The following is a 25,150-nucleotide window of genomic DNA, read 5'->3' as shown; positions in this document are numbered from 1 at the left end:
CGACTTGACTCCCTGTCAGAAGGATACCTGGCAGGATGGACCAGGATCTATCTGCTTGTGCTCCTGCTCTAAGCTATGTTAATCGGGCTGCTAACCTCTAAGAAAGATGCAAATTATTGTGGCTTAAGTTTTCTTTCATACTCATCCTAGTCTATCCTTTCCTTTCCTCTAGATACCAAAATTTATTTCTTTGTTGCTGTTTTTTATTATCATTATATTGCCTTAAAGAAAACCAGTTGCCATCAAGTCAGTTACGACTCATGGTGACCCACTGTGTGTCAGTGTAGAACTGTGCTCCATAGGGTTCCCAATGACTGGCTTTTCAGAAGTAGATCACCAGGCCTTTCTCCCAGGGTGCCTCTGGGTAGACTCAAACCTCCAAACTTTTGGTTAGCCCTGGTGCGTTAAATGCTTACACCACCCGGGGTCTCCAAAACAAACAAAACTTGAAATTCCAGTGGCAGTTGCTGGTCTAGGCAGCTTGAACCTGAGTTTGCTTCAGGCAGATTTTTAATACTATATTGAATTGACAAATTGATATATAGTGTTTGGCACTGAGCGAACATTCAGAAAATGTAAGTTGAATAAAAGATGTGAATATTATTAATGCGTTACACCCTTAGCTTTGGGTGGTGTGTAAAAGGATATTTTCCAATTTTCCTTTATTTTTATCTATACTGGCAACAAAAATTTAGACCCCAAAACACTTTGGCTGTTTTCGAGTAGTTAAATACACTGAAGGAGAATGGCTCTTTCTTTTTTCAGAGCAATCCAATCAATGTTGGCATGTTTTCCTTTTTCAGAATTATAATTGCCCTACCTGATTCTCATTTTTCTGTTCGCCCATAATTCTCTTTGAAGTCAACAGAATGTATGAGGATAGGAAATTTAGTCAAATGTGTTACTCAGAGAGAGCTGTAAGAGTGAGATTTGGGTGTTTATTTGCCTGGAAACTATCTTTCCAAGTAATGACAGCTTAATGAGACTTACATACATTATATATTCTCTCTGGCTCATATTCAATTTTTCTCCAGTAAAATTAACACATTCGAGATAGCTCTGTGCTCCTTTAACTCCATACATGGTAATTGCTATTAGACCTTTGAGATTTTTTGGAAGGAAAAATGAAAACCACCATGGAGAGGAGATTTATTTTTTACAACAGCGCGTTGATAAGCCTAAGGCAAACAAGATCAAAATAAGATGTGTGAGGGAGTGAAGTCATATCATCTTTACAACTCAAAGCCCCAGATACTAAGCTTGTATTTTACAAATTCTGATTTCTCCATTTATTAGCTTGTTCTCCTTCATAGTAGATGGAGACCCCCAGATCACTGATCTTCGTTTTTAGAATATAAGCTCCTGGCAGAAAGGTCCATGCTCTACCCAGGCAGGGAGGTGTGGGGGTGATGATATCTGTGGGGAGCAGGGGAAGGTGGGAAAATGATCAATAGAATTAAGGAAGGCCTTTGAAAGAAATCCTCATTCTTTTCCCAGTAGGCAATGTCTTCGTTTCTTAGTGCTGCTATAACAGAAATAGCACAAAAATAGCACAAGTAGGTGACTTTAAACAATACCACCATCCCCGAGATGTTATGTAGCCTCTTTATATAATCTATGGTTTTTTGGTCATAAGTAACATAAACCAACTGTGACTGACTTGAGGAATAAAGGAATTCATCAGAAGGGTATGGGGTAACTCAGAGAACTGAAGGGACCCTTAAAGAGCCCAGGCCTTTGAAAGGGTTTTCAGGGGGCAGGAACTAAATATAGACGGCTGTTGGGTTAAATTGACTCCAGACATCCTGGACCTTTACTTTATTCCACTCAATATTTGTATCACTGGGAAGGAGGGTCTAGTTGGCCTAGCTTGGGCCACTGCCCACATCTTGGCCAAGGGAAGGCAAAGCAGTTCACTGGACATTTTCACAAAGACTGCATGCAAAGAAAAACAACAACAGTGGTGAAACAGATGGTGGGCAGGAAAAAATAAGTATGCATAAACTGCGTAATGCCACACACACAAGCCTTGGTTTGGGGGGCAACAGGGATATGTAACGTAGAGCAGCACAAGTGGGTTAACCTCCATGTTTTCCACTTGGGATATAGAGATAGTAAAACACTTAACCACGTTCCATTAGTGAGTTGCTTGGCTGAGTGTTTTCAAAGTAGTTAATATCTATGACTTTTCATAGCAGCCCTATGAAGAAGTCAGAATTTTCACTGCTCTTTTTCCAAATCAATAAACCAAGATAATGAAAAGTTATGATTTGTTAGGAGAAAGATAATTACTAACAGAGAAAAGATTTGAGCCCTGAGCCACTGACACCTATTTCTGGACTTAATCACATTGTATGTCTCCTCCAATTTTGTCTTCAGCATGGAGAAAGATGGTAGGACTCTGCTTAACATTAATATTCTGGGCCTTTTATGTGCTAATGAGAGAGGCTTTCTATTCACTGGATACACTGGGATGTGATTTGGCCTGATGAATACAAGTACTTTATAATGACTTTTTAAAATCATATTTATTAACTTTCTATACTTTTCTTCTCCAGCTTCTTTAATCTTTTTAAAATCTGCATTTAAAATTCAATTCAATTTGCCTTTAGCCTTTAAAAAAAAAAAATTAAGACTACCTATAACCCCACCACCACCTCCCAAGTATAACTATCACTAACATTTTGGTGCATGTCCTTCTAGTTTTTTTTCTGTACATGTAGATATATTCTTTTAAATACAAGAATGAGATCATACTATAAATAATTTGTTTTGCTTTTTCACTAAACAATGTTTTGTGCAAATCTTTTATACCATTAAACATTTTTTATACAGCACTGTTTTTCTAAACAGAGATCGCTTTGTCATCTTTAAAAATAAAACATTCTCATTGCAAAAAAAAAATTCAGTTAACACAAAAAGAGAAGAGAACAAAATTCATCTGGTATCTCACCACTGTTAAGAATTTTATGAAAAACCTTCTAGAAATTATAATCATCTATCTATATTGATTGATAGATAGATACAGATAAATAGATTTATGTCATCATTTTTTTCCAGATAATTCTACAAACATTCATTGAACACTTACAGTGTGTCATACAGTTCTGGCAATGTAGGGACAAAGATGCATGAGACAGACGTATTATCATTTCTAATGACTACATAATAATATATGGTGGATATGTCATAATTAATTTTCTTAGCCTCATCCTATTGAATATTTAGATTATTTCCACATTTTTTGCTATAACAAACACAATGGGATGAATCTACATGCCACCAGCTAAATATTAGCCTATGTATCCAATAATTTCCTTACTTTAAATTCCAAAAAATAGGCAAAGAATGTATAAAACTTAACGCTTTTGGTGTTTATTACCAAAGTGCACTCCTCTAGTCTTAAATTTTGTGTTTTATGATTAAACTCTGCCATATTTATATAATACATGTGTGTACAAATACAAATACAGGCAGGCCTTTAATTCAGCAAGTGATCGCAACTATGCTAATGTTATTTTGAATTTTAATAGTGGTCTTCTGTTGATTTAGAGTATTTTCACATCATTTAATTTATCTTTCCAGCACCCACCCTGCAAATATGACACAAAATCTGAGGACTGGTCCATTTATTTTGTTTTACATATAGGAGAAATCAAGGCACGTGAATTCCAAATAACCACCTAAGATTCCGTGTACACTGACATATGTTTGGTGAAAGTCCAGGCAGCACTAACGTAGTTCTGGTTTACAGAGGACATTGTGGCTGACTTTCCAACAACCATGCCATCTCACTTGGTCAGTCTAGCCACTCATAGTAATTGGCTGCCCTTGCCAATGGTTGGTTCTCAGATTGCTAAACTAGACCTTTGGGACTCAAAGAGAGGCTTTCTGGACCTAATGGGTAAAAACATTTAAGAGAGTGAACAGGAAGCATCTAGTCCCAAACACATGTGATAGCCATCCTACAAAGATGAGGTGAATGAGCCCTAGGATGTAGCTGAAATGAGCGGAAAGTCAGGGGAAACAATGGGGTCTATAATAACATCAGTAGTAATTGAACCAATCCTGAAGAGTATTCTGCCAGTAGATTTTCTCATATGTCAACTAATATAGGTCTTTGTTGTTTAGGACAGATTGGGACTGCAGCTGAAAAACCCCTAAGTGATAAATGGCTTATATTTAAATGTATGGAAATTTTAAATACAGCAATTATTGTGGTCAAGTATTTTCTGTTAGTGTCCTTATTTTCTTTTGGCTTAATATTCAACAAAAATTCTTCTTTTTCTGGCATGGAAATTTTTTGGTTTCTTGAATTATAAAGAAACAAATAGATTACAGGTTTTATACTAAATTTCAGCTAAAACTTCCTTTGTATCTATTATATCCCTTGTATAGAAAGAGTAAGCACAACATCTTCCCTTACTGAAGGCATTTATTTCTCTGTGAAATTGACCTGGACGATGTTCTCTTTATAAATTGGCTTGAGTTCTCTAAGAGGAATATTTATCAAAATTTACTTTTCTTGTTGGTGAAAAATTTACAAAACAACATCAGGTTCATATTCTCTAGATGAAGCCAAGTTTTTAAGAACATCCTTTGACTTTGGAGGAAAACTTGCAGCTTAAGTTTTATTGAAGCCAAATTTTACCATTGTTTTCCTCGTTCAGTTCTGAAAGTGTTTGATCCATATGTCCCCACCAGAGTAGTTTACTTCTTCAAGTATGTAATTTAAGCAATTTTTTTTTTTTTTTTATAAGAAAGGCTTGACTTGATGTGCTCCTTGGAATGGAACGACCATTATCAGACATTCTGTGCAGTACTTCATATGCATCTTCACAGCCTCATATTTATTTAACATAAACTCGATTTTATTCAGTTAGGAGGTGAACATTTCTTTTATCTCAGGGAAGGTATCCTCTGGGAATGAACCATGATTAGTTTAAACCAGTTATGACAATCCATTTACCTGTGCAGTGACTGGTTAAGGAGTGGATGTGTTGCTCAGTTCTGGCCAATGAGATGCAAGAGCACCATTGATATTTACCTGAAACACACCAGAATGTTAAAATACTGAAATGCTTCTCTGTCCTGTGGTAGATGCCACTTCCCTCATCACTCCTCCCCTTACCCAGGACTCCTACATTTCCCCACAATCCAGCATCTACAGACTTATGTCTGGCGTAGAAGGGGGCCTCCAGGACTTTGTTCCATGGCTACAACCAGCATCTGACCTGTTCTTATTGCCCAGTGCCCATGCCGTACTGTTCATATCTTGAACTTTACCCCTGAGTAATAATAAAAATTTTCTCCTTGCATAAAAAGCCAGAGGTTCATGTCCTTTTTTCCACACCCTTTCACCCTGTCTTAATGCTGCTGTGTGGCACTGTGGCAGCTATCTTGTGACTATGAGGCAACAAGCCTACAAAAACATAAACAGAGCCTGAGTCCTTAGTGGTACTATTGAGCCACACTACACCAGACTTGGAACAATCCTCCTTTTAGATGTTTTATTGCATGAGACAGTTAAATATCTTTCATGGATAAGCCTTGATTAGTTAGTTCTTCTGTTACTTAAACTGAAGGTAACTGAACACATCCTAATTGATGCAAACTCAGGTTCAGAGGGTTAAGTAATGATAATAACACCGAGTGCTCACTCTTTGTTAAGCACTGTGCTAAGCAATTTGTGCAAGGAGTGTATTCCTTTAATCTTGTTTTTACAATAAAGACAGTGAGATTGAGAAGCTAAGTACTTTGCCCAAAGTTACAGCTAGAGTGTTAGCACCAAGATTTGAACTCCAGCAGTGTGAGGCTTTAGGCCATATTCTAACGCTATGCTATGAGTAAAAGCCTCTGGTTTGAGACCAAAGGGGAGGATAGCCAAGAACATAGATAATTCTGAAAATCAGTGGGAAGAGGCGGTTTTGAGCAAGAAAATAGGAGACATCTAAAGAAACTGACAGCACAGAAAGCTCTCTTGTGATTTTCAAGTTAATAAGTCACATTAACACTGAAGCAACCTGTGTCGGTAGGAATAGCATCCCAGAATAAAGCCAGAAATGCCAACTCTTATGACAATTCTAAAACTACCCATTGAAAATATTTTAAATGATTTTCAAAAGAGGATCAATAACAATGATAATAGCTAAGATTTAAAACCAGTAGCTGTCAAGTCACATCCGACTCACAGCAACCCCATGTGTGTCAGATAGAACTGTGCTCCGCTGGGTTTTCAGTGGCTGACTTTTCAGAAGTAGATCACCAGGCCTTTCTTCTGAGGTACCTCCACATGGACTCGAACCTTCAACCTTTCAATTAGCGGCCAAGCGTGCTGAGCATGTTAGCTGTTTGCACCACCTAGGACTCCCTGCTAAGATTTACTGAGCACTTAATATATTTTGCATATAGTTTATATATGTTTTGTCTATATTATTCTCATTTAATCCATGGCAGCGATCCTGTGAAGTATACTGATGAGAAAACCAAAGCTCTAAATGGTCAATTAACTTACCAAGAGTCACACAGTTTATAAGTGGGGAAGCCAGGATTTGAACCTAGGTAGTCTAATTCCTTGACGGCACTGGGTAGGTAGTCTAATTCGAGAACTTGCATTCTTAAACACATACTTCATCAAGGAAGGAATAGACCTGGTGCTCAGGTTGTTGGGATACTTCACTAGGCAAGCAAGGTAGTAAAGAGGCCCCAAAATGTAGTGGGGAAAACAGGAGCCGTGAAGTCAGGGGACCTGTGTTTAAATTCTACATCTTATAAGCTGTATTGCTTGGCAGTTATTCTTAACCTTTCCGAGCCCCTTTTGTAAAATAGGGGCAATTATACCCGCCCTACCCACCTAACTAGATTATTGTAAGGATCAAGTGAGGTTATGCATGTAAAAGTACATTATAAACCTTAAAGCCCCATATAAATATAACTATTATTATTAGACCATCAAGAGAAAAAGATGGCATAATGAAAAGAATATGCAAAATCTTTGTATAGTCAGTGGGCAGATGACCCCCAAAGTTTGTTTTCAGCTGCAAGCATAGATCTTGTATGCAAAGCAGGGTTTTAAAAAACAACAACATTGAAGAGTATCAGTTTGAATGTTGATAAGTGTTTTATAAATAGCTGCATAATTAGCATGTACTTACTGCAAAAAGTATACATAATATTTTATTCCCTGTTGTAAGCTGTAATGAATCTGCTGCCTCTACATCCTGGGAGGTTTTCACTTACTTTCCCCATGATAATTTTAATACATGGAACCATTATTAGCTGAATTAAGAATAAGTAAATGAGCAGTAAAAAAAATACAGAAAAATTACAGGTGCCTGTGGTGAGTAAGATAATAACTAGGTAAAAATATATGAAATAATTACAGTGTTTGAACGGCAGAGCCGGCGTGAGGAAAATGACTCAATAGAATATTAAGCGTGCTGTTGGCAGGGTAGAAAGAGCATAGCCTACACTGTGGCCTTCAACTCTTCTGATTCTCAGCCCTAATACCTCCCTGCAAACAGAGCCCACCTGTCCTCAGCGCGCCTACACAGTGCCAAAGAAGCTGGTCCAATTCAATGAAGATTCAGTCACTCTGGAGGTTTGCTGTCCTGTAGATTAAGTACTCAAGTTAATTCATAGAGATTCAGTTTAAAAGATGTACCAGATGTTTTGCGATTCATACAGACTTAGTCTACCTGACATTTGGGGGAAAAAAATTTTTTTAGAACCTTACATTCCAAACAGCATTCCAAACGACATGATGAATTAAGATAATCAGTCAATCAACAAACATTTGAGGCTTTTATGTTTCTGTGTGCCCAGTCCTTTGCTAGGAAATAAAGATTCAAAATAAGCGTAAGACCTAGTTCGTGCTCCTAAGGACTCTGACGTAATGTTCCTGAGGGGTGAAGCATTTTTATCACAAGAGAAGCCTCCAGTTAGAATTTGAACGGTCAGTTGATTTACGATGTTTGTAGTAGGGGTAAGCCACTACTTCTAAATGAACAGGTTTAGGACAAGAGAGAACTGGTTAACACTGCCGAAGAGAGCCTCTGGTTAGGACAGTAGAAAGCCTCCTGACTATTGGATGATAAGGGCGGCAGCAGTTAACTCTTGATTATCTGTGTGTGCTTTGCCCGCTCTGATCAATTGTACATCTCAGATGGGCTTCCCTGTTATCCATCAAACTTCTGAATCACCTGGCTCCGCTACATTGTATATGTTTGGGAAAAGAAATTAAATTTAACATCAGACAAAATGCAATAGCATAGACAGGTAAGAAGAGCACAGGGAAGGGAGATAAGAAAACTGAGTTCCAGTCCCAAGGATTCCGTGGATAAATTCGGGAAAATCACTTACCCTTATTCTGCCTCGTTTCCCTTGCCTAGTGAAGTTGAATGAGATAAAAATCAAAGGACTCTTTCAACTCACAGATTCTGTGATTCTGTGAATCGTCTGAAATCAGTTCAGTGTGTCAGCTTTGAATCTGGCCACTTCAACCATTATGGCCCGTTATTAATTGTGTTTAAAATAACAATTCAGTGAATGATTCTAGATTCTCTTGTGGACTTTTGAGTAGTGCTTTATAAGTTCCAGAACCACGTTATTTTCAGTGTCTCCTTCGCCGTGAGTTCAGGCAGCCATATCGCTCCTTGCCTGAACCCCCTGTCATGATATTTAATAAAAAATACTTCTCGATCATTTGACAAAATCATTGGATTATTATGTATTTTATTTTCTTTACTTAGCATCTTATTATTTTCTCATACATATTATCGTCTCTTAACATTGTGCACCATCAAGTCAATTGTGACTCATAGCTACCCTATAGGACAGATTAGAACTGCCCCATAGGGTTTCCTGGGCTGTAATTTTTAAAAGAGCAGAACGCCAGGTCTTTCATCCTGTGGAACTGCTGGTGGGTACGAACTGCTGACCTTTTGGTTAGCAGTTGACCACTTAACCATTGTGCCAACAGAGTTCCTATATAGACCTCACCAGAAACATATTTCAGCTAGTGTTCTTATAAATGTAGTATTACTGCCCCCCACCTCCATTTTAGTAAACATCTGTAAGGGGAAAGGGAAGACTTTGGGGATAAAGAAGTGCTTCTTTTTAAACTTTCATGAGGAAAAGAAGAAAGCCCCCTCCTAGGGCCCCTGGATTCAGCCAGCTCTAGCTCCCAGGAGGCTGTAGAGTGTCTCGTGAAAGACAGGGGGTGCTTAGCCCTAGTTTACTCTGGATCAGCTGCAGGCAACTTGGAGCTTCAACAACAGCAAAAAAAAAAAAATAGAATCTCTTTCCCATTAAGATTTTTGCTTCCTGGGTACAATTATTCTTTATAACTTCATGAACCCAAGAATTAATTTCTAGTCACTAAAGCTACTGTTTTAAAGCTACTGTCTGGGGGCAGTAGGAGTGATGATAGTAGGAAGAGCCCTGCCTAGATGTCTGAGTCCTGCTGTTTACTCACTGAACAACTTTGGACAGATCTCTTCTCTGTGGACCTTAGTCATCTCATCTGTAAACAATTTCTCCTCAGGTTTGTGGAGAGTATTATGTGATCATGTGAGCATACATCAACATGATAATTTAAACCATTTCAGCCTCATACAAATAGGAGGGAATTTCTCTCTCTCTGCCTCTCTCTCACACACACATATACATACATAAAACATACCATCCTGTGGCATGTTTCCATTGGGTCAGGACTGTGCCTGTTATATCACCAGCACCTAGCATAGTGCCTGACTCAAAGTAGTCTCTTAATATTTGGTGAATGAATTTTAATGATTTCTTTACTCAGAGTACTTGTAAAGCACTTTGATATAGTTCCTTGAAAAGTATATTAATTTATTTGAAAATATACTGTCTTCTTAAATACCACATTAGCACATTAATTGGCCTCTTCTGTGGTGTTAGTTTCCTCGACTTAGGCTAAGAGTTTACCTCTATAAATACTAGCTCAATAAAAACTCCTGTTTCTGATATATGATATTAGCATATTTGAATGGTTCAAGATGCACTCAGGCTGCACTCAGTGTGTAATGAAATACTTTTAATATCCTAGTTTTTACAATAGCTGAAGGGCACAGTATGACATCCTTTTGAAATTGGTATGATGTGATCAAAAACTAAATTTGTGCCTTTTTCACAGTACAGGGTCATTGGAAAGGCAGTCATTGAGCCTGCCTTTCACAGACTTCAGGACACTGTTGCTTAGATCTAGAAAAGGCAGCTGAAGGGAAGAAGCCTAGACTGAAATGTCAGGGTGAGACCATGGATATGCTCCCCCCATTGGACATGCCCCCCAGGCAGCCTATTCAGGGAGTGAGCACAACTGATCAAGGGGCTTTAAGACACCCTTAGATGGAAACAGACTCTATTCAGACCTCAAAATTTTCATGGCCTCTTTTATTTGTCAAGGTTAGCCGTGCTCAGTTCATACTCCTGTCCCCCATCCTGGCCATCCTTACTTTCTCCTGCCGACCTCATGCTATGGAAATATAAAAAGGTCATACCTGCTTGATGTAACCCAGGTTTCTACATAAACACAAGTCAAACAGAAAAGAGAGCATCTTGGAAAGGCAGCATTGTATTTTCATTATGTTAGATCCACTAACTGGTTCTCTTTAGGTCCACCTGGCTTTAGAGTTATCAAACACTGTCACGAAAAGAGAATGTGGGGATTATTTCATCTCCCCTCCTTCTGTCACAGGTGAGTAAATGGAGACCTCCACAGGCTAAGTGACCTGCCTAAAATCATATTAGCAAAAGGACTAGAACTCAGATCTTTCAGTTCATAGGGGAACCAGTAGTTATTTTTCAATCAGTCAAAAATTACTTACTGGGTACCCACCATGTACCTGACTATGCTGCTAAGTGCCATAAGAAGTGGTCATAAAATGTAGTGCCCAGCATGGCGATTCTTTGGAAAGAAAAACTGAAATTATGAATGCATATGAGCAAGAGACCAAAGGGTTAATCAGAAAAGAAATAATTTTCACAGAAAGTGATCTTCCTTTTTTTTTTTTTTATTGTAAGCACAAAGAGAATTGTAGCAATACAGGCTGAGCAATTTTCTTTTTTATGAATCCCGTGCTCAATTTATGAAAGCCATTTTGCAACCCTTTTACATGCAGTAAACCTTTGCTTTAAGGTTTTGTCATTTACCTTGATCATGATTATTTATAGTCTCTTTAGAAAAGGTCCTTTACTGGGTTAGTTCTCAAGCACAGCACTGCCAAGAGGCAGTTTTCCACAGTGTCTTGTAAGCCCAGGCAGTATGCAAAGGCATGGCCAGTCTTGTAGCCAGCTGTGAGGTGAGGCAGGATTGTGTACTGGAGGGAAACTAGTTGTAATCAGGCTTGTGGGTCCAATACCAACTCTGCACTTCCTAGTTATGCAGTCATGGCCAAGTCATTTAGGCCTCTTTGGTAGAAAGGGAACGATACTTCCATCGTATAGTTGTAAAGCCGAGCTTAACTGAGGTACTTCATGTGCAAGATAGAGTGTAAGTTATAATGTAAGTTGTCTTATGAACTAATTATCTGTAATCGGAACTACTTTAGGTCACTGAAAAAGGAATGGTATGTTGAATCTAAAATATTTCGTGGTCACCTACTATGTTCTCCCTACTGCAATCTGCAGGAGGATATTTTTTTTTTTCTTCCAAGCCGTGAAACCATGGTCTAGAGATACTAGTGAAGCAGATTAAGTAGACACACATCTTTATTGCTCTTTACAGAAGCCTGCACCTTTTGCTGTTCTTGTTAAAAATCTGTACCACGGATCTTTACCTGACACATATCTGTTGTATTAATAAATAAAGTGTCTAGGTAAAAGTCACTAGGGCAGGCACTGCACAGAATACAAAGACAAATAATTATCCCAAGTCTCCAAGAGTTTATGGTTTAGTTAAGATGGCTAGCCATAAATGCCTAAAAAGCCAATATGAGTAAGTTACAGTTTTAAACAATAGAAGATATGGTGTAAAAAGTATGTCCAGGGCCCTGACCAGAGGATTGGCATGAGCAAATCTTTCTTCTTCTTTCCCGAAGATAGAACTCATCTACCTTCAGCCTCAATGCCCACCTACGTCCTCTTTGTATCAGTCATGGTCTTGGCAGAAACTAGACGCCCATCGGGAAGGTTTAGCTGAAATGAATTTAACGAAGGGAATTGCGGAGATGTGAGCCGGATTATGGGAACCAACAAGAGGTGGCAGGGCACACAGAGACAAGCAACAGCAGGAAGTATTGCCACTCCTAGAGCGGAAGGGCCAGGCAGAGGGTAGGCAGGAACATAATGAGAGCCAGAAGAGAGCTGGAGGTGGGCACAACAAGAATCCTTGTCGACACAGAAATCCAAGCAGAGCTGGTGACAGCCTAATTTGGTGGGCAAATTCCAGGTCAAAGTCAGCAGGCGTCAACAAGGATTTGGTCCAGGCATTTGGTCCAGGCATTTTCTGTGGATACCGAGGCCTCTTTGAAGGACTGTCCCATCAGTCTAAAAGGCTGATGTGAACCTGGGTTCTGCCATTCTCTGCTTTTGCAAGTAGCACAGTGAAATGAGTTTGAAATGGATAAATGTCTTCCTTGACTCCTTGGCACTTACCACGCACAGCCTTCCCAAGGTACGGAACAGGAGAAGATGGACTATACCCTCAACAACAAGAAGCGAGTCATCCGCCTGGTTCTACAGTGGGCTGCCACATATGGAGACCTCCTACAAGAGGATGACGTGGCAATGGCTTTCCTGGAGGTACGTGGAGTCATCTCTGCCAAGAGTTCATCATTGTCTCTATAATATAACAGGATCCTACAAAGAGGCATGCCAGCTTCCCTGGAGACACTGTATTGCAAAGTTTAGCCTTTGTTAACATTTTCACTAATCAGAAAGATACTTTAAGAAAAGTAAATTAAAACATCATCCATTACTCTGCCACTCTAATTCAATAACTGGTAGCATTTTAATGTATTTTCATCTGATCTCTTGTATATTTTGCATAGTTGTAATCACATAGTACCCATCATTTTGCAGGCTGGTTTTTTTTCACTTAACTTTATGTAGGATTTTTCCATATGAGTTCATCTTTGTAATAAAAATTTCTAATGAACACTGAGTAGCTATGCCACAGATACATTTATTTGTTCCCATGTTGTTGAATATTTATATCATTTCCATTTTTCACCTTCATACGATAATAGTGCAATGAACATTTTTGTGAAGTACTTGTATCCTTAGGCACATTCCTAGAAGTGGGATTACTAGATAAAACGGTAGGTATTTTTGAGGGGAGTGAACAGATAATTTTTTGGAGGAATTACAGTAAATGGGGGGCTGCGAGGTAGTTCTGAGGGAACACAATTTACTTTGTTAACACTGCTGTAATCTGGATTTCCCTTTTCCTCCCCGGCACTGGGTTTGGTTTTTTTTTTGTTTTCCCCGTGACTCTAGCCCCACATGACAGCATTACTCAACCCTCTCCCCTCCAAAACCTAGTACCTTACTTAGAAGTATCTTCCTTCTTTGTAGGCAAAAGGCAATGTTGCTTCTCTTTTAAACTTTGTCAGTCTGTGTTGTGAAATGAATTATCCCAAAGAAACATATTCCCTCTCTCCTTTTCAATTATATCATTCCCACAGGTAGAGGGATGAAACAGGAAGCAAGTATGGGCTATAAGTGTCCCCTGAGAATGTGGAATGAAGTATTTTGCAAATGTAAAGGTATAATAGTAACTTGGGTTCCTAAGTTGACTCATAGTCTCTACCCATTGAGTTTAGGACTATTTTGCAGATAATTTTGCGAATAAACCAAAGTGGTGGTTGAACTGGCACTGCCCCAGCTCTTGTCCTGCTGTGAGGTCACTGCTCCTGAGGGAAGCAGAGCACTGCTGTTGTTGCTGCTGCTGGGTGGTCAGGACACTTCCTAGGAAATCAGCAAGGAGCCCTGAGTGGGTGGCACAAACTCAGCATAGATTCAGTACCGCGCTGAGGTCCATGCCTGCATTTTTAACACCAACAATTAACCACAACTGATAGTGAATATTAAATAAATAATAAATGCTAAAATAATATTTAAAACAAATATTTAAAATGCCTTGAAAAAAATACTGAGGTAAAAAAATGCTCTTAAAGTGTAGACTATAAAAGTTCAAAACAAGTGTAGACATATCATTGCCTTTCATATAAATACCATATAAAGAATTCATTTGCACCATCGAATTTAGGCATATCGTAACCTTTCTTTTTTCTCCAGTCCATGAAACCATGTCTAGACATGCTAGTAAAGCAGATTAGCTAGGAACACACCTTTATTGCTCTTTACAGAAGCCTGCACCTCTTGCTGTAGTTGTTAAAAGCCTGTGACCTTTGCCAATTACAGGAGTTTTATGTGTCTGTATCAGATGATGCCCGGATGATTGCTGCCCTCAAGGAGCAACTGCCGGACTTGGAGAAGATTGTCAAGCAAATGTAAGGAAGGGCTTGGCTTTTGGGGTGTCCTTTTCATCACGTAAGTGCCTGCCTCCCAACCAAAGCATCCTCCAAAAAGTCCTTTGCCCACATAAATGTTAAATGTGGTTTTTAAATAGCCACACGGTGTTCTGATTTAAGCAGTCGGGGCCAAGGCATAGACAGTGTGGTCAGGCCAGATAAACAAAAGAAGTGAGATTCTGCTCAGCTGCGTTCTGTGCTGGAGTGCGGCCAAAAGAGCCTCTTTCAGGGAGTCCAGCTCAATAAACTCAGGTCCCTTTGGTTCAAAGCAGCTACTCCAGTAAGAAAGTGGGCAGTGGCATTTAAAGAAAGCTTGAGAGGATTTCCTTATATGAAAATTTTACTTTCTGCTGCCCAGGCTGTTTACTCAGTAAAAGTTTGTGTTTTCTCAGTGAAAACATAGGGTTTCACATACGCGGTAACTTGAGCCATAGATTACATACTAGGGAGAGTGTATGCTACTAGGTAGACTTGGGAAGGTAGGAGTCCTGGCTTTAACATCCGTTCTGCCAGGAACTGTTATAAAAACTGTGACTAGAGCCGATCTGTTTGCTGTCTCCCCTTGTGTTGGTTGATCTCTTAATACCAAAATGAGGAGGCCCCTATTCCCTCCTGAAGGGACGCTGTGATTTCATTTTCTAAGATAAAAGTTATATACAAATGAAGCCGTTTAACAGTGTTGAATGTATTAAATAACGTGCCTTCTCTACTTCTTATAGTTTAGAAGAGGCAAAAGCTCCACAAAAGAAGGTAAGTGGTTTGGATTCGGATTCTTCAATTGCCTGTGCTCTATAGCATTTCCCTTCTCCAGAAATACATTGCAATATACATGAGCAATCTTTTTTTTTTTTTGGTAAATACAAAATATATTCTCTGCATTTTTTGACTCTGGTTGCTTCTCAGGTGTGTTGCCTCTGAGATGCTAACAGGCGTTAGTCATTCTCTCTGGTGACCATTGCTGTTGTTACTTTTTTACAGCACAAGGTTCTTTTACAACAATTCAACACAGGAGATGAGAGAGCCCAGAAACGCCAGCCTATTCGGGGCTCTGATGAAGGTGAGAATTCTCTTCCAACTCATAGTTGTGTAGATTACTGAAAGCCAGAATGTAATCTTTCCCCTGGGAACCATCACCCTGAACCCCCCAGATAGTTCACACCCTTCTCAGAAATGGTTTTCCTGCAGGTACCTTTTTGCACTCCGATTATTTATGTCCTTGGACTCTGGGCCTGGCACTGAGGTGCTGGTCCCTGCATCGGTGGTTCTGCCTGTCCCCCGCTACCACTTTTCCTTGAAGGGTTATCGCAGGGTCTGGTCACCTGGTTGTCTGGGAAGAGCTGGTGGAAGGTGTGTGGCACTTTGTGGATGCTGAGGAGAAGGTGGGATCGGGGGTCATCTGTGGAGCAAGGGGAGCACTCTGACCCCTGAGCACAGCCTTTATAACAGCCACCAAGGAGGTGAAAATGCTGGCTATGATGTGTTTGGTTGTTTAAGATTTCTCCAAAGAATTATAGTAAAAAAGTAATAATAATGATGATAAAGATGACAAAATTTCATCCACAAATGAATTTTGCAATTTAGGAGTGCTCTCAACCCAAGGGATCACTGGTAGCATAGTAGTTAAGAACTCAGGTGCTAACCAAAACATCTGCAGTTCAGATCCACCTGTCGCTCCTTGGAAACCGTATGGGGCAGCTCTACTCTATCCTGTAGGGTTGCTATGAGTCGGAGTCAGGTTGATGGCAGTGGGTTTGGGGTTTTTTGGTTTTTGGTCTCAACTCAAGAATTACAGTAGCTAGAGTTGCTTCCAGGATTGGTTTGTTCAAAGGTTAGCCTGCTGCACTAAATAATGAGCTATGTGGCCTGGCCCCAAAGCACACAAAACAGTGAAGCATGTAACCAGGAATGTTACCATATGTTAATGGCCCCAGGTGGAAGCACTCCTGTTTGTCCAGGTGTTAATGTTGGCTCCTGGGCTCTACTCCACACAGGCTAGCAGTAATCTAGTCATCTACCCACAGTCCTTGCTGTATTGTAAAAAAGAAAGGCTGAGAAAGGAGGACAGACCTAGAAAGTTGGGCTAAAGACGCTTGTCACTTTTTCCCCTGACTTTTTTTTAACTTATGGACTTCACAAATATCTGTTTTGTTTTTTTTAATTGGGGCTGAGGGTGATAGCCATATGTGCCCCTATTCTTAGCCCAATGCTAAGGTAAGGGGGCAGGCATAGGGGCACATGCACAAATAAATACATCTACTATGAGTCGGAATCGACTCGACAGCACTGGGTTTGGTTTTGGGTTTTTTTTTTTTTTAGTAAGAATAGCCAGAGAATGCGAATTTTGGAGGCTGTCTAAACATTTTGTATAGTTTATGGTTTTCTTAAGAACTTCCAAGACCAACTGACAGCATTGTTACTGCCTTCCCGATAGTCCTATTTAAGGTGTATTGCATGGACCACACCTACACAACCATCCGGGTGCCAGTGGCAGCCTCAGTGAAGGAAGTCATCAGTGCAGTTGCCGACAAACTGGGCTCTGGAGAAGGCCTGATCATAGTCAAGATGAGTTCCGGCGGAGGTAACAGCCTTAATTAGTATTTTTGGCTTCTGCAAAATGGGATATCCCATCTAAACAGAAACCTTGCCAGGCATTAGCATGGTTCCGCCAAGATGATCCAGAGGGATAGATTGGTACTGTGTGTGCTCCCGTGAATGACAGAGACAGTATGGTTAGAGATGGGCCGGGTAAGTGTTTAATATCGCCCTGGTGGCGTAGTGGTTAAGGGCTATGGAGGCTAACCAAAAGGTCAGCAGTTTACATCCACCAGGCACTCCTTGGAAACTCTATAGGGCAGTTCTATTCTGTCCTGTAGGGTCGCTATGAGTTGGAATCGACTCAATGGCAATGCGTTTGGCTTTTTGGTTTATCTTGAGGGAGAGGTCCTTGGATGCTGCAAATGTCTTGCGCTCTACTACTAACCTAAAAGTTGGTGATTCAAACCCACCCACTGGCTTCAAGGAAGAAAGACCTGGTGATCTGCTTTCATAAAGATCGTAGCCAAGAAAACCCTATGGAGCAGTCCTACTCTGTAACACATGGGGTTGCCACAAGTCAGAATCGACTTGACGGTAACGGATTTGGCTTTTTTGGTATCTTGTAGGTAGGAATCCCTGGGTGGGGCAAATGGTTAACGTGCCTGGTTGCTAACCAAAAGGTTCAATGTTCAAGTCCACCTAGAGGTGCCTTGGAAGAAAGACCTGGCAATCTACTTTGATAAAATCAGCCATTGAAAACCCTCTGGAGCATAGTTCTACTCTGACACACATAGGGTCACCATGAGTTGTTGGTATGGTATGCAATGGTTGTACAGCACAATGAACGTAATTAGTATCACTGAATCGTATACTTCAAATGGTAATATTTTTTGTTGTATACATTTTACCACCATAAAATTAAAAAAAAATTAGGGAATAAGTGGAAATAATAATAAATTTTGCAGCTAAAGTCATTTGGAGTCACAGAAACTATTTGAGTTTTCTAAAAATGATCTTTCCATCTCCAGACTGCTGGACATTATGTATTATCTTGCAGAAACATAACTCATTATGTAAATCACTAGTGCAATTTTCGTATATAATTATAGTTGCGGCACAGTGCTGGTGAATTGACCCTTGGGTATTTGCATTCCTGTTTTGTGGTCATTTCTGATGGCATCCTGAGTGTCGTGTGCCTGCATGAATGCTGTGTCTTTTTTATTCAGTGGGTCCCTTCAGTGCTATATTTTATGCAGTCGCTCTGTGTGTTCCTGTCATTCACCGAGCTGGCAATTTGTTGGTGTGATTAGGGCAGTGCGGCAAATCTCAGATGCATTTAATAGGCAATCTCATGCTTTTTATGTTCACAGAGAAGGTGCTGCTCAAACCTAATGATGTTTCAGTATTTACGACACTCACCATTAACGGACGCCTGTTTGCTTGCCCGCGAGAGCAATTCGATTCACTGGTAGGTGTGGATGGCCTCCTCGGCGCGGCGTCTGCAATCAGAAAAACTTGTCTGGAGCTTCGTTTTGCAGTCATGTTGAACCGAGTTGCTAAAAAAACTTGAATGCTACTTTCCTTTTTCTTTTTCTGCGCTCTATTAGGTAAGCCTCAGGTGTTCATTTGAGATCCTCTGAGCTTCAGCTTTTCTTTTGTGGGAATTAGCCAAGTAGCACCGATACTGGGGCATCATTCAGCTTTCAGAACTCTTGGTTGTAATTTACTACCTTGAAATGTCACCCAATTTAAATATTAATATTAAAAATCTGCGTACTTAGACCAGGATGGAAATAAAACTTTTTTTTTTTTAAAAGCAAGATATTGCTATTCATCAGACTCCGAAGGGGGATGTAGAAACACAAGATGGCAAAGCCACCATCCAGAACAAGAAACACTGTGCCCTGAAAGTCCTCTCTCTGCCTTTTTAAGAAAGGCTAGAGGCCAAACCCTTTGCCGAGTCTCCGCACGCTCTTGTCCCCAGCCACGTAGAGCTTTCTGTGAATACAGAATTAACTAACCCATGCCAATAATTTTGTAGCTGGTCTCTTTTATGCAGGTGGTGGAGCTCATTTATATTTATCCATAAAAATTGGGAATGGAGGCGAAATGCCATTAAAGTATCTAAGAAAGCCTACGGGGCCAGCTCAGATGGTAGAGAAACTTGTGGTTTTCTCAGTCTGCGGACATACGGTGCTGCTTTTATAAGATAGTGCTACAGGAGAGCTAGAGGAAAACCCCATTAGATTTGGGGAGAGAGTTTCACTACGTAAGTGATGCATGAGTACCGTTCAATTTTAATAAAATCCAACCTTAGAGGTAAATCAAGATTCCCCTCCTCGATCTTTTTAGAGCTTGTTTTAGCCTCATCATGATCCCAGTTTACTGATTTGGGGAGAGCCATTTTGTACATTCTGATGACACTAAGTAGCTATTTACAATCTCTTGAGTCCACTTGGAGAAGAACTTAATAAATGTATCGTTTGATCTCTTACTAACCTTCTCATCCATCTCAACCCTTGAGTACCTTGCTTTCCTCCACAACCAGCATTATAAGATCTTAAACTGCTCACAGCCCTTTTCATATATATTTTTAGTCATCTACATTCATTGCTAGGAGCCTTGGTGGCACAACCATTAAGCACCTAGCAGCTCCTGGGGAGAAAGACTTGGTGATCTGCTCCTGTAGAGATTGCAGCCTAGAAAACCCTATGGGACAGTTCTACTGTATCACATGGGGTCACTAGAGTCAGAATCGACTTGGCAGCACCTAACAGCAACATGTTCATTACCTTCTATGTAAACATATCCCAACACTGAGAGATTGAAAAAAAAATGTTGTAAATGAGAAGTGCTGCCTTCTTCCGGAAGTGAAAGCCATAAAGAGCCAGTTTAGCTATAGCCCCGTTGAAGGTGCTGTGTGATATGTTTACCCCACGGGCTCTCCACTGCTCTTGCCAGCAGATCCTTGGCCACAGTGTCAAATGATGTGTTGTATAGATAGAGCGTGGACTGTTTCCAGCTCCCTGTGGGCCAGATACTAAGTTTTTAAGCCTCTGTTTATTTGCACACAATCCAGCAGCCTTACAATTCTTAGTCCTTGCTAGGCTTTGTCTTCCATTTTAAGGCCTGAGTAATTGAAAGGAATTTGCTTTTTGATAAGTACCCTGGTTATAAACTTGTGCTGGCCTCATCCCACTAGGTGCTCTGCCTTGTGCTGTGCTGTGAGTTAAGTCGTCATACTAAGGAGTGGTCAATCCTTATCTGCCTCACATGATGTTAGACGTGGAGCACCGTTTCCAGCTGTCTAAAGATTGCCTCTGGGGACGGTCCTTCTAGGAAAAGTGATGCACAGATGACTGTGCAGTACAGAGTGCTGGCCAAACCCTTTGGTCCATCAACACGCACTTACAGAGTGTCTGCCTTGAGCCCTGTGCTCTGTAGCATCTGCATGACCCCAGATCTGTGCCCCACAGCCCCTGTCCTTAAGTCAGTGATGGTCACCGTGGGGAGATGAGACTGACACAGACAGCCAGGAACCGAAAGAGCTGTAGTGCTGAATTTTGTTGTCTGGAATTAGTATAATACCAGTGATTTATCCTAGTGTTCTCTGGAGCTTTACTCTCTTGACATTTGTTTAAGCGTAAATGTTAGTACAGGACAAATCACCATAAAATCCCATTGTACCGTAATTTGGTTCTACTTTTACCCATGCACTCATTCCTCAAACTTTTACTCTGGGAAAACCCTGGTGGCATAGTGGTTAAGAGCTATGGTTGCTACCCAAAAGGTTGGCAGTTCAAATCCACCAGGTGCTCCTTGGAAACCCTATGGGGCAGTTCTACTCTGTCCTATAGGGCCGCTGTGGGTCAGAATCGACTCAACAGCAAAGGGTTTGGGCATCACTCCCGGCACATGGATGGCTCTGGCTCTGGGATGGCCTCGAAGAAGAATACACCATGGTCCTTGTCCCTCAAGGAGGTCACGGTCTCGTGGGGGTGGGGCGGGATGTCAGCATGTAAGCAGTGAGAATCTGATGTGATAAGCACCACTGCAGAGCTATTGTACAGAGGCTGTGGCAGCACCAGGAAGGGATGCTGGGGTGTCAGCTTACTTTAGCCATCCTGTCATCACTGACAATCAGCATATCCTTTTTATGCCTTGGTTTCCTCATCTGGAAAAATGGGAGGGTAACAACACCACTGTCCCAATCACCGCCATCTCACCCTCATTAAAAAAGAAGTCGTCTCTCAAAAAGGGGGAGGAAAGTGTGTGAGAGTTGTCTGTGTGTAGGCAGTTTTCAGATGGGTGCAATGCAGACCTACACAATCCTGCTGTTCCTCCCTGTGGGAAAGTTCCACTGGGGTGTCTGTGCGGAAATGGCCAGGAGATGCTTCCTATGGGGCTGGGGCCGGAATATAAATGCCTCACTTCACGTAGCGGAGCACCTTTTCTGCTCCTCAGCAAGCTCAGGGATGAAAGGCCCAGAGTGCCCTGTGCCAAAGACGAGGGAGGCTGGGGAGCCCTGCTCGCTCAAATCAAAGTGGAGACTCACAGGGCCTTCCTTATTCTCTCCAAAGGTATGGTAAACCGGTATCCATGACTACAAGAACTTTGCAGGTTTTTTTAATATTGGCGTCTTCCCTGTAGTTGCTGGGTTAATTTATCCCTTTTATAAAAAGCCATAAAGGCTCAAATAAAAAGGATGGGGAGCTAGGTAAAGTCTCTCTGATCTTGAGGAGAGAGAAAAGCCAAGGAGTAGATGGGAGAAGGCTATTCTACAGAGGAACAGAAGGGGCCATGTTCACAGTAGCAGCTTCAAGAGGGAAAGGAGAACGTGCAGAGGCAGTTTGAGCCTGAGAGGGGAGGCGCCTAAGTAAGACCTAGCATTTAAAAGGTTCTGCAACTTTTCTACCTAAGACAAACCCTGGTTGAAGCCATTCTCCTTGTTTTCTTCTGTATCTACTTGCCATTCTCCATCAGCTTCAGAGCTATTATACCAGTTCCCTAAGGTTCAAAGCCCTGGAGTCATTGATTATCTTCCCTGTTCTCTGTCCCATGCATAGGATGAAGCAGAAACAACAGCGTTTAGCTCTTACCACCAGATGTTATACTGATCTCACTTTCCTGTACATTGGCACTGCTGTACACTTCCAAGAAGGACACCAATTTGGGGGAGGAAGGTACCTCCTCTGTGCCAGGCACTGTCCTCATGTGCTTCACTTAACTTACTCCCATCCAGTCTTCCTCACAAGCTTATGGGTAGGTGATATGACTGACCCCAGTTTACTAGAGCTGGAAACAGACATTTGAGATACTAGGGAATCAATCCAAGTCCAGATAGTTAGAGTGGAGTTTAGCATCAGAGCCTGTGACTCTGAAGCTAGTCCTAACCTAGTCTGTTACCTGGTCTGTCGAAAAGCCCACTAGCTCTTATCCATGTTGTTGTTAGGTGCTGTCGAGTCGGTTCCGACTCATAGCGACCCAATGCACAGCAGAGCAAAACACTGCCCGGTCCTGAGCCATCCTTACAATCGTTGTTATGCTTGAGCTCATTGTTGCAGCCATTCTGTCAAGCCACCTCGTTGACGGTCTTCCTCTTTTCCGCTGGCCCTGTACTCTGCCAAGCATGATGTCCTTCTCCAGGGACTGATCCCTCCTGACAACATGTCCAAAATATGTAAGACACAGTCTCGCCATCCTTGCTTCTAAGGAGCATTTTGGTTGTACTTCTTCCAAGACAGATCTGTTTGTTCTTTTGGCAGTCCGTGGAATATTCAATATTCTTCGCCAACACCACAATTCAAAGGCGTCAGTTCTTCTTCGGTCTTCCTTATTCATTGTCCAGCTTTCACATGCATATGATGCGATTGAAAATACCATGGCTTGGGTCAGGCGCACCTTAGTCTTCAGGGTGACATCTTTGCTCTTCAACACTTTGAAGAGGTCCTTTGCAGCAGATTTGCCCAATGCAATGCGTCTTTTGATTTCTCGACTGCTGCTTCCATGGCTGTTGATTGTGGATCCAAACAAAATGAAATCCTTGACAATTTCAATCTTTTCTCCATTTATCATGATATTGCTTATTGGTCCAGTTGTGAGAATTTTTGTTTTCTTTATATTGAGGTGTAATCCATACTGAAGGCTGTGGTCTTTAATCTTCATTAGTAAGTGCTTCAAGTCCACTTCACTTTCAGCAAGCAAGGCTGTGTCATCTGCATAACACAGGTTGTTAACACGTCTTCCTCCAATTCTGATGCCCCACTCTTCTTCATATAGTCCAGCTTCTCAGATTATTTGCTCAGCATACAGATTGAATAGGTATAATGAAAGAATACAACCCTGCCACACATGTTTCCTGACTTTAAACCAATCAGTATCTCCTTGTTCTGTCCAAACAACTGCCTCTTGATCTATGTAAAGCTTCCTCATGAGCACAATTAAGTGTTCTGGAATTCCCATTCTTCACAGTGTTATCCATAATTTGTTATGATCCACACAGTCGAATGCCTTTGCATAGTCAATAAAACACAGGTAAGCATCCTTCTGGTATTCTCTGCTTTCAGCCAGGATCCATCTGACATCAGCTATGATATCCCTCTTATCCATGCTGTCTGCTTATTCTCCTCCAGGGCTGTCATACTCAAGCACCTTGACCTCTAACAAAACCCAAACTCCTCCTGCACTCAACAACTTTCTAAAAGATCTTCAGTGCCTGTCTTGAGCATTGTACTCTTTTAAAGAATTATCTATGTGGGATTCAAACTGACAATAGCGACTTGAAAGGTTAGATAGGAACCTTAGGGACGGTGCGTTTATGTTAATAGTGGAGGAATAATTCAGAAAAGGAAGATGAGAATGGTTGCACAACTTGAAGAATATAATCAATTCAGTGAATTGTAAATGTAGAAATCATTGAATTAGTGCCTGTTTTGCTGTGTATATTTTCAACAATAACAAAAACAAAACAAATTACTTAAAAAAAAAAAAAGATCTTCAAGCTGACCATTTGGTCCCCCTAAGCTGTTTCTGCCATGCAGGTTTCTTGACAACTTCCCACTTTATATACGTTTCTTGTCATTCTGCAAGCCTGTGACAGACCATCCTGGATGCTCCAGGAAAACCTCATGGTTCTAGGCCTCCCAAGTGTATTTCATCTTTTAAATCCCAGCTTTTTTCTCTGAGAACCTCTTCAGACCACACCACACATTCACTCCAGATGCCCACTAACTTTCGTAAAGCCCATTCACGTTCCTCCACCTGTTTTCCTGCATATCTGGGATCCATGTGTGTGTTGATGTTCTGCCTGTCTCTTGACAGGCAGTCCTCGGATTAGGAATGTCCATTTTACAGACAACTCGTACTTGCTCTTTAATCATATGTAAATTTGTCCTCACTTTGAAACGACTGAACCACCCAGTGCTCACAACAAATTCTTCATCACAGTCACCTTCACTTGCTGCACGTGCAGCTTTTACACCATTGAAAAGGTTTCCAGCCTTTTCTTGCACTAAAGTCAGGTTCAGTAAGAACCATATGCACCTGTTCTAACTTACCAACAAATTTAACTTAAAGACTTAGGCACAGTTAGGAACGGATTTTATTCATAACCCCGGGGTTATGATATGGGCAGTTGAATTCTTGCAGCCGACTTTTTATCCCTGTGTCATGCTGTACTTACTGGTCAGGATTGACTCCTCTCTCAGGCTGCACGCTTTCAAATGCAGGGACCATTTGCACCCTGACCCTGCCATTCCTTTAGTCCTCAGAACGCAGTGGGCATTTAGAGAACGTAGTGGTTATGGTGACGAGGATGAAGGTAGGACTTTTATGATATTAGCACTTCTGACATAAGTCTTGAGTATCCAAATATGGCTAGCATAGGATTAGGGGAATACTGTTTTAATTCATGTGACTTTTATAACTTTGTAACATATGTATTACATTTTTTATATAGGGATAGAAATTAATGTATTATACATAGGTTTCCTATGTATACAAGTAATTCATCCTATTAAGTGAAAGCACTTAGGATTATATCTCATAAAATAAAAATAAGTAAGATAGAAAGCTTTGACTGATGGTGTTCCAGAAAGTAGCACAGTTTGGTCTTTTAA

The 25,150-nt window shown here is 40.9% G+C and overlaps 1 protein-coding gene across 1 annotated transcript in view; it reads left to right on the top strand.

Annotated features, from left to right (window-relative positions):
- Window positions 1-25,150, top strand: part of RAPGEF4 (Rap guanine nucleotide exchange factor 4) — a 153,392-nt gene that overhangs the window by 100,172 nt on the left and 28,070 nt on the right. Inside the window, exons 14-19 of the mRNA XM_064286994.1 lie at window positions 12,615-12,765; window positions 14,389-14,477; window positions 15,218-15,248; window positions 15,477-15,555; window positions 16,930-17,076; window positions 18,404-18,501. Coding sequence (XP_064143064.1) covers window positions 12,615-12,765; window positions 14,389-14,477; window positions 15,218-15,248; window positions 15,477-15,555; window positions 16,930-17,076; window positions 18,404-18,501 — 595 coding nt within the window. The remainder of the gene's footprint in view (window positions 1-12,614; window positions 12,766-14,388; window positions 14,478-15,217; window positions 15,249-15,476; window positions 15,556-16,929; window positions 17,077-18,403; window positions 18,502-25,150) is intronic.

This window comes from Loxodonta africana, chromosome 6 (assembly GCF_030014295.1).
Source record: "Loxodonta africana isolate mLoxAfr1 chromosome 6, mLoxAfr1.hap2, whole genome shotgun sequence".
Taxonomy (NCBI): Eukaryota; Metazoa; Chordata; class Mammalia; order Proboscidea; family Elephantidae; genus Loxodonta; species Loxodonta africana.
This window is presented reverse-complemented; position numbering and strand designations above follow the sequence as displayed.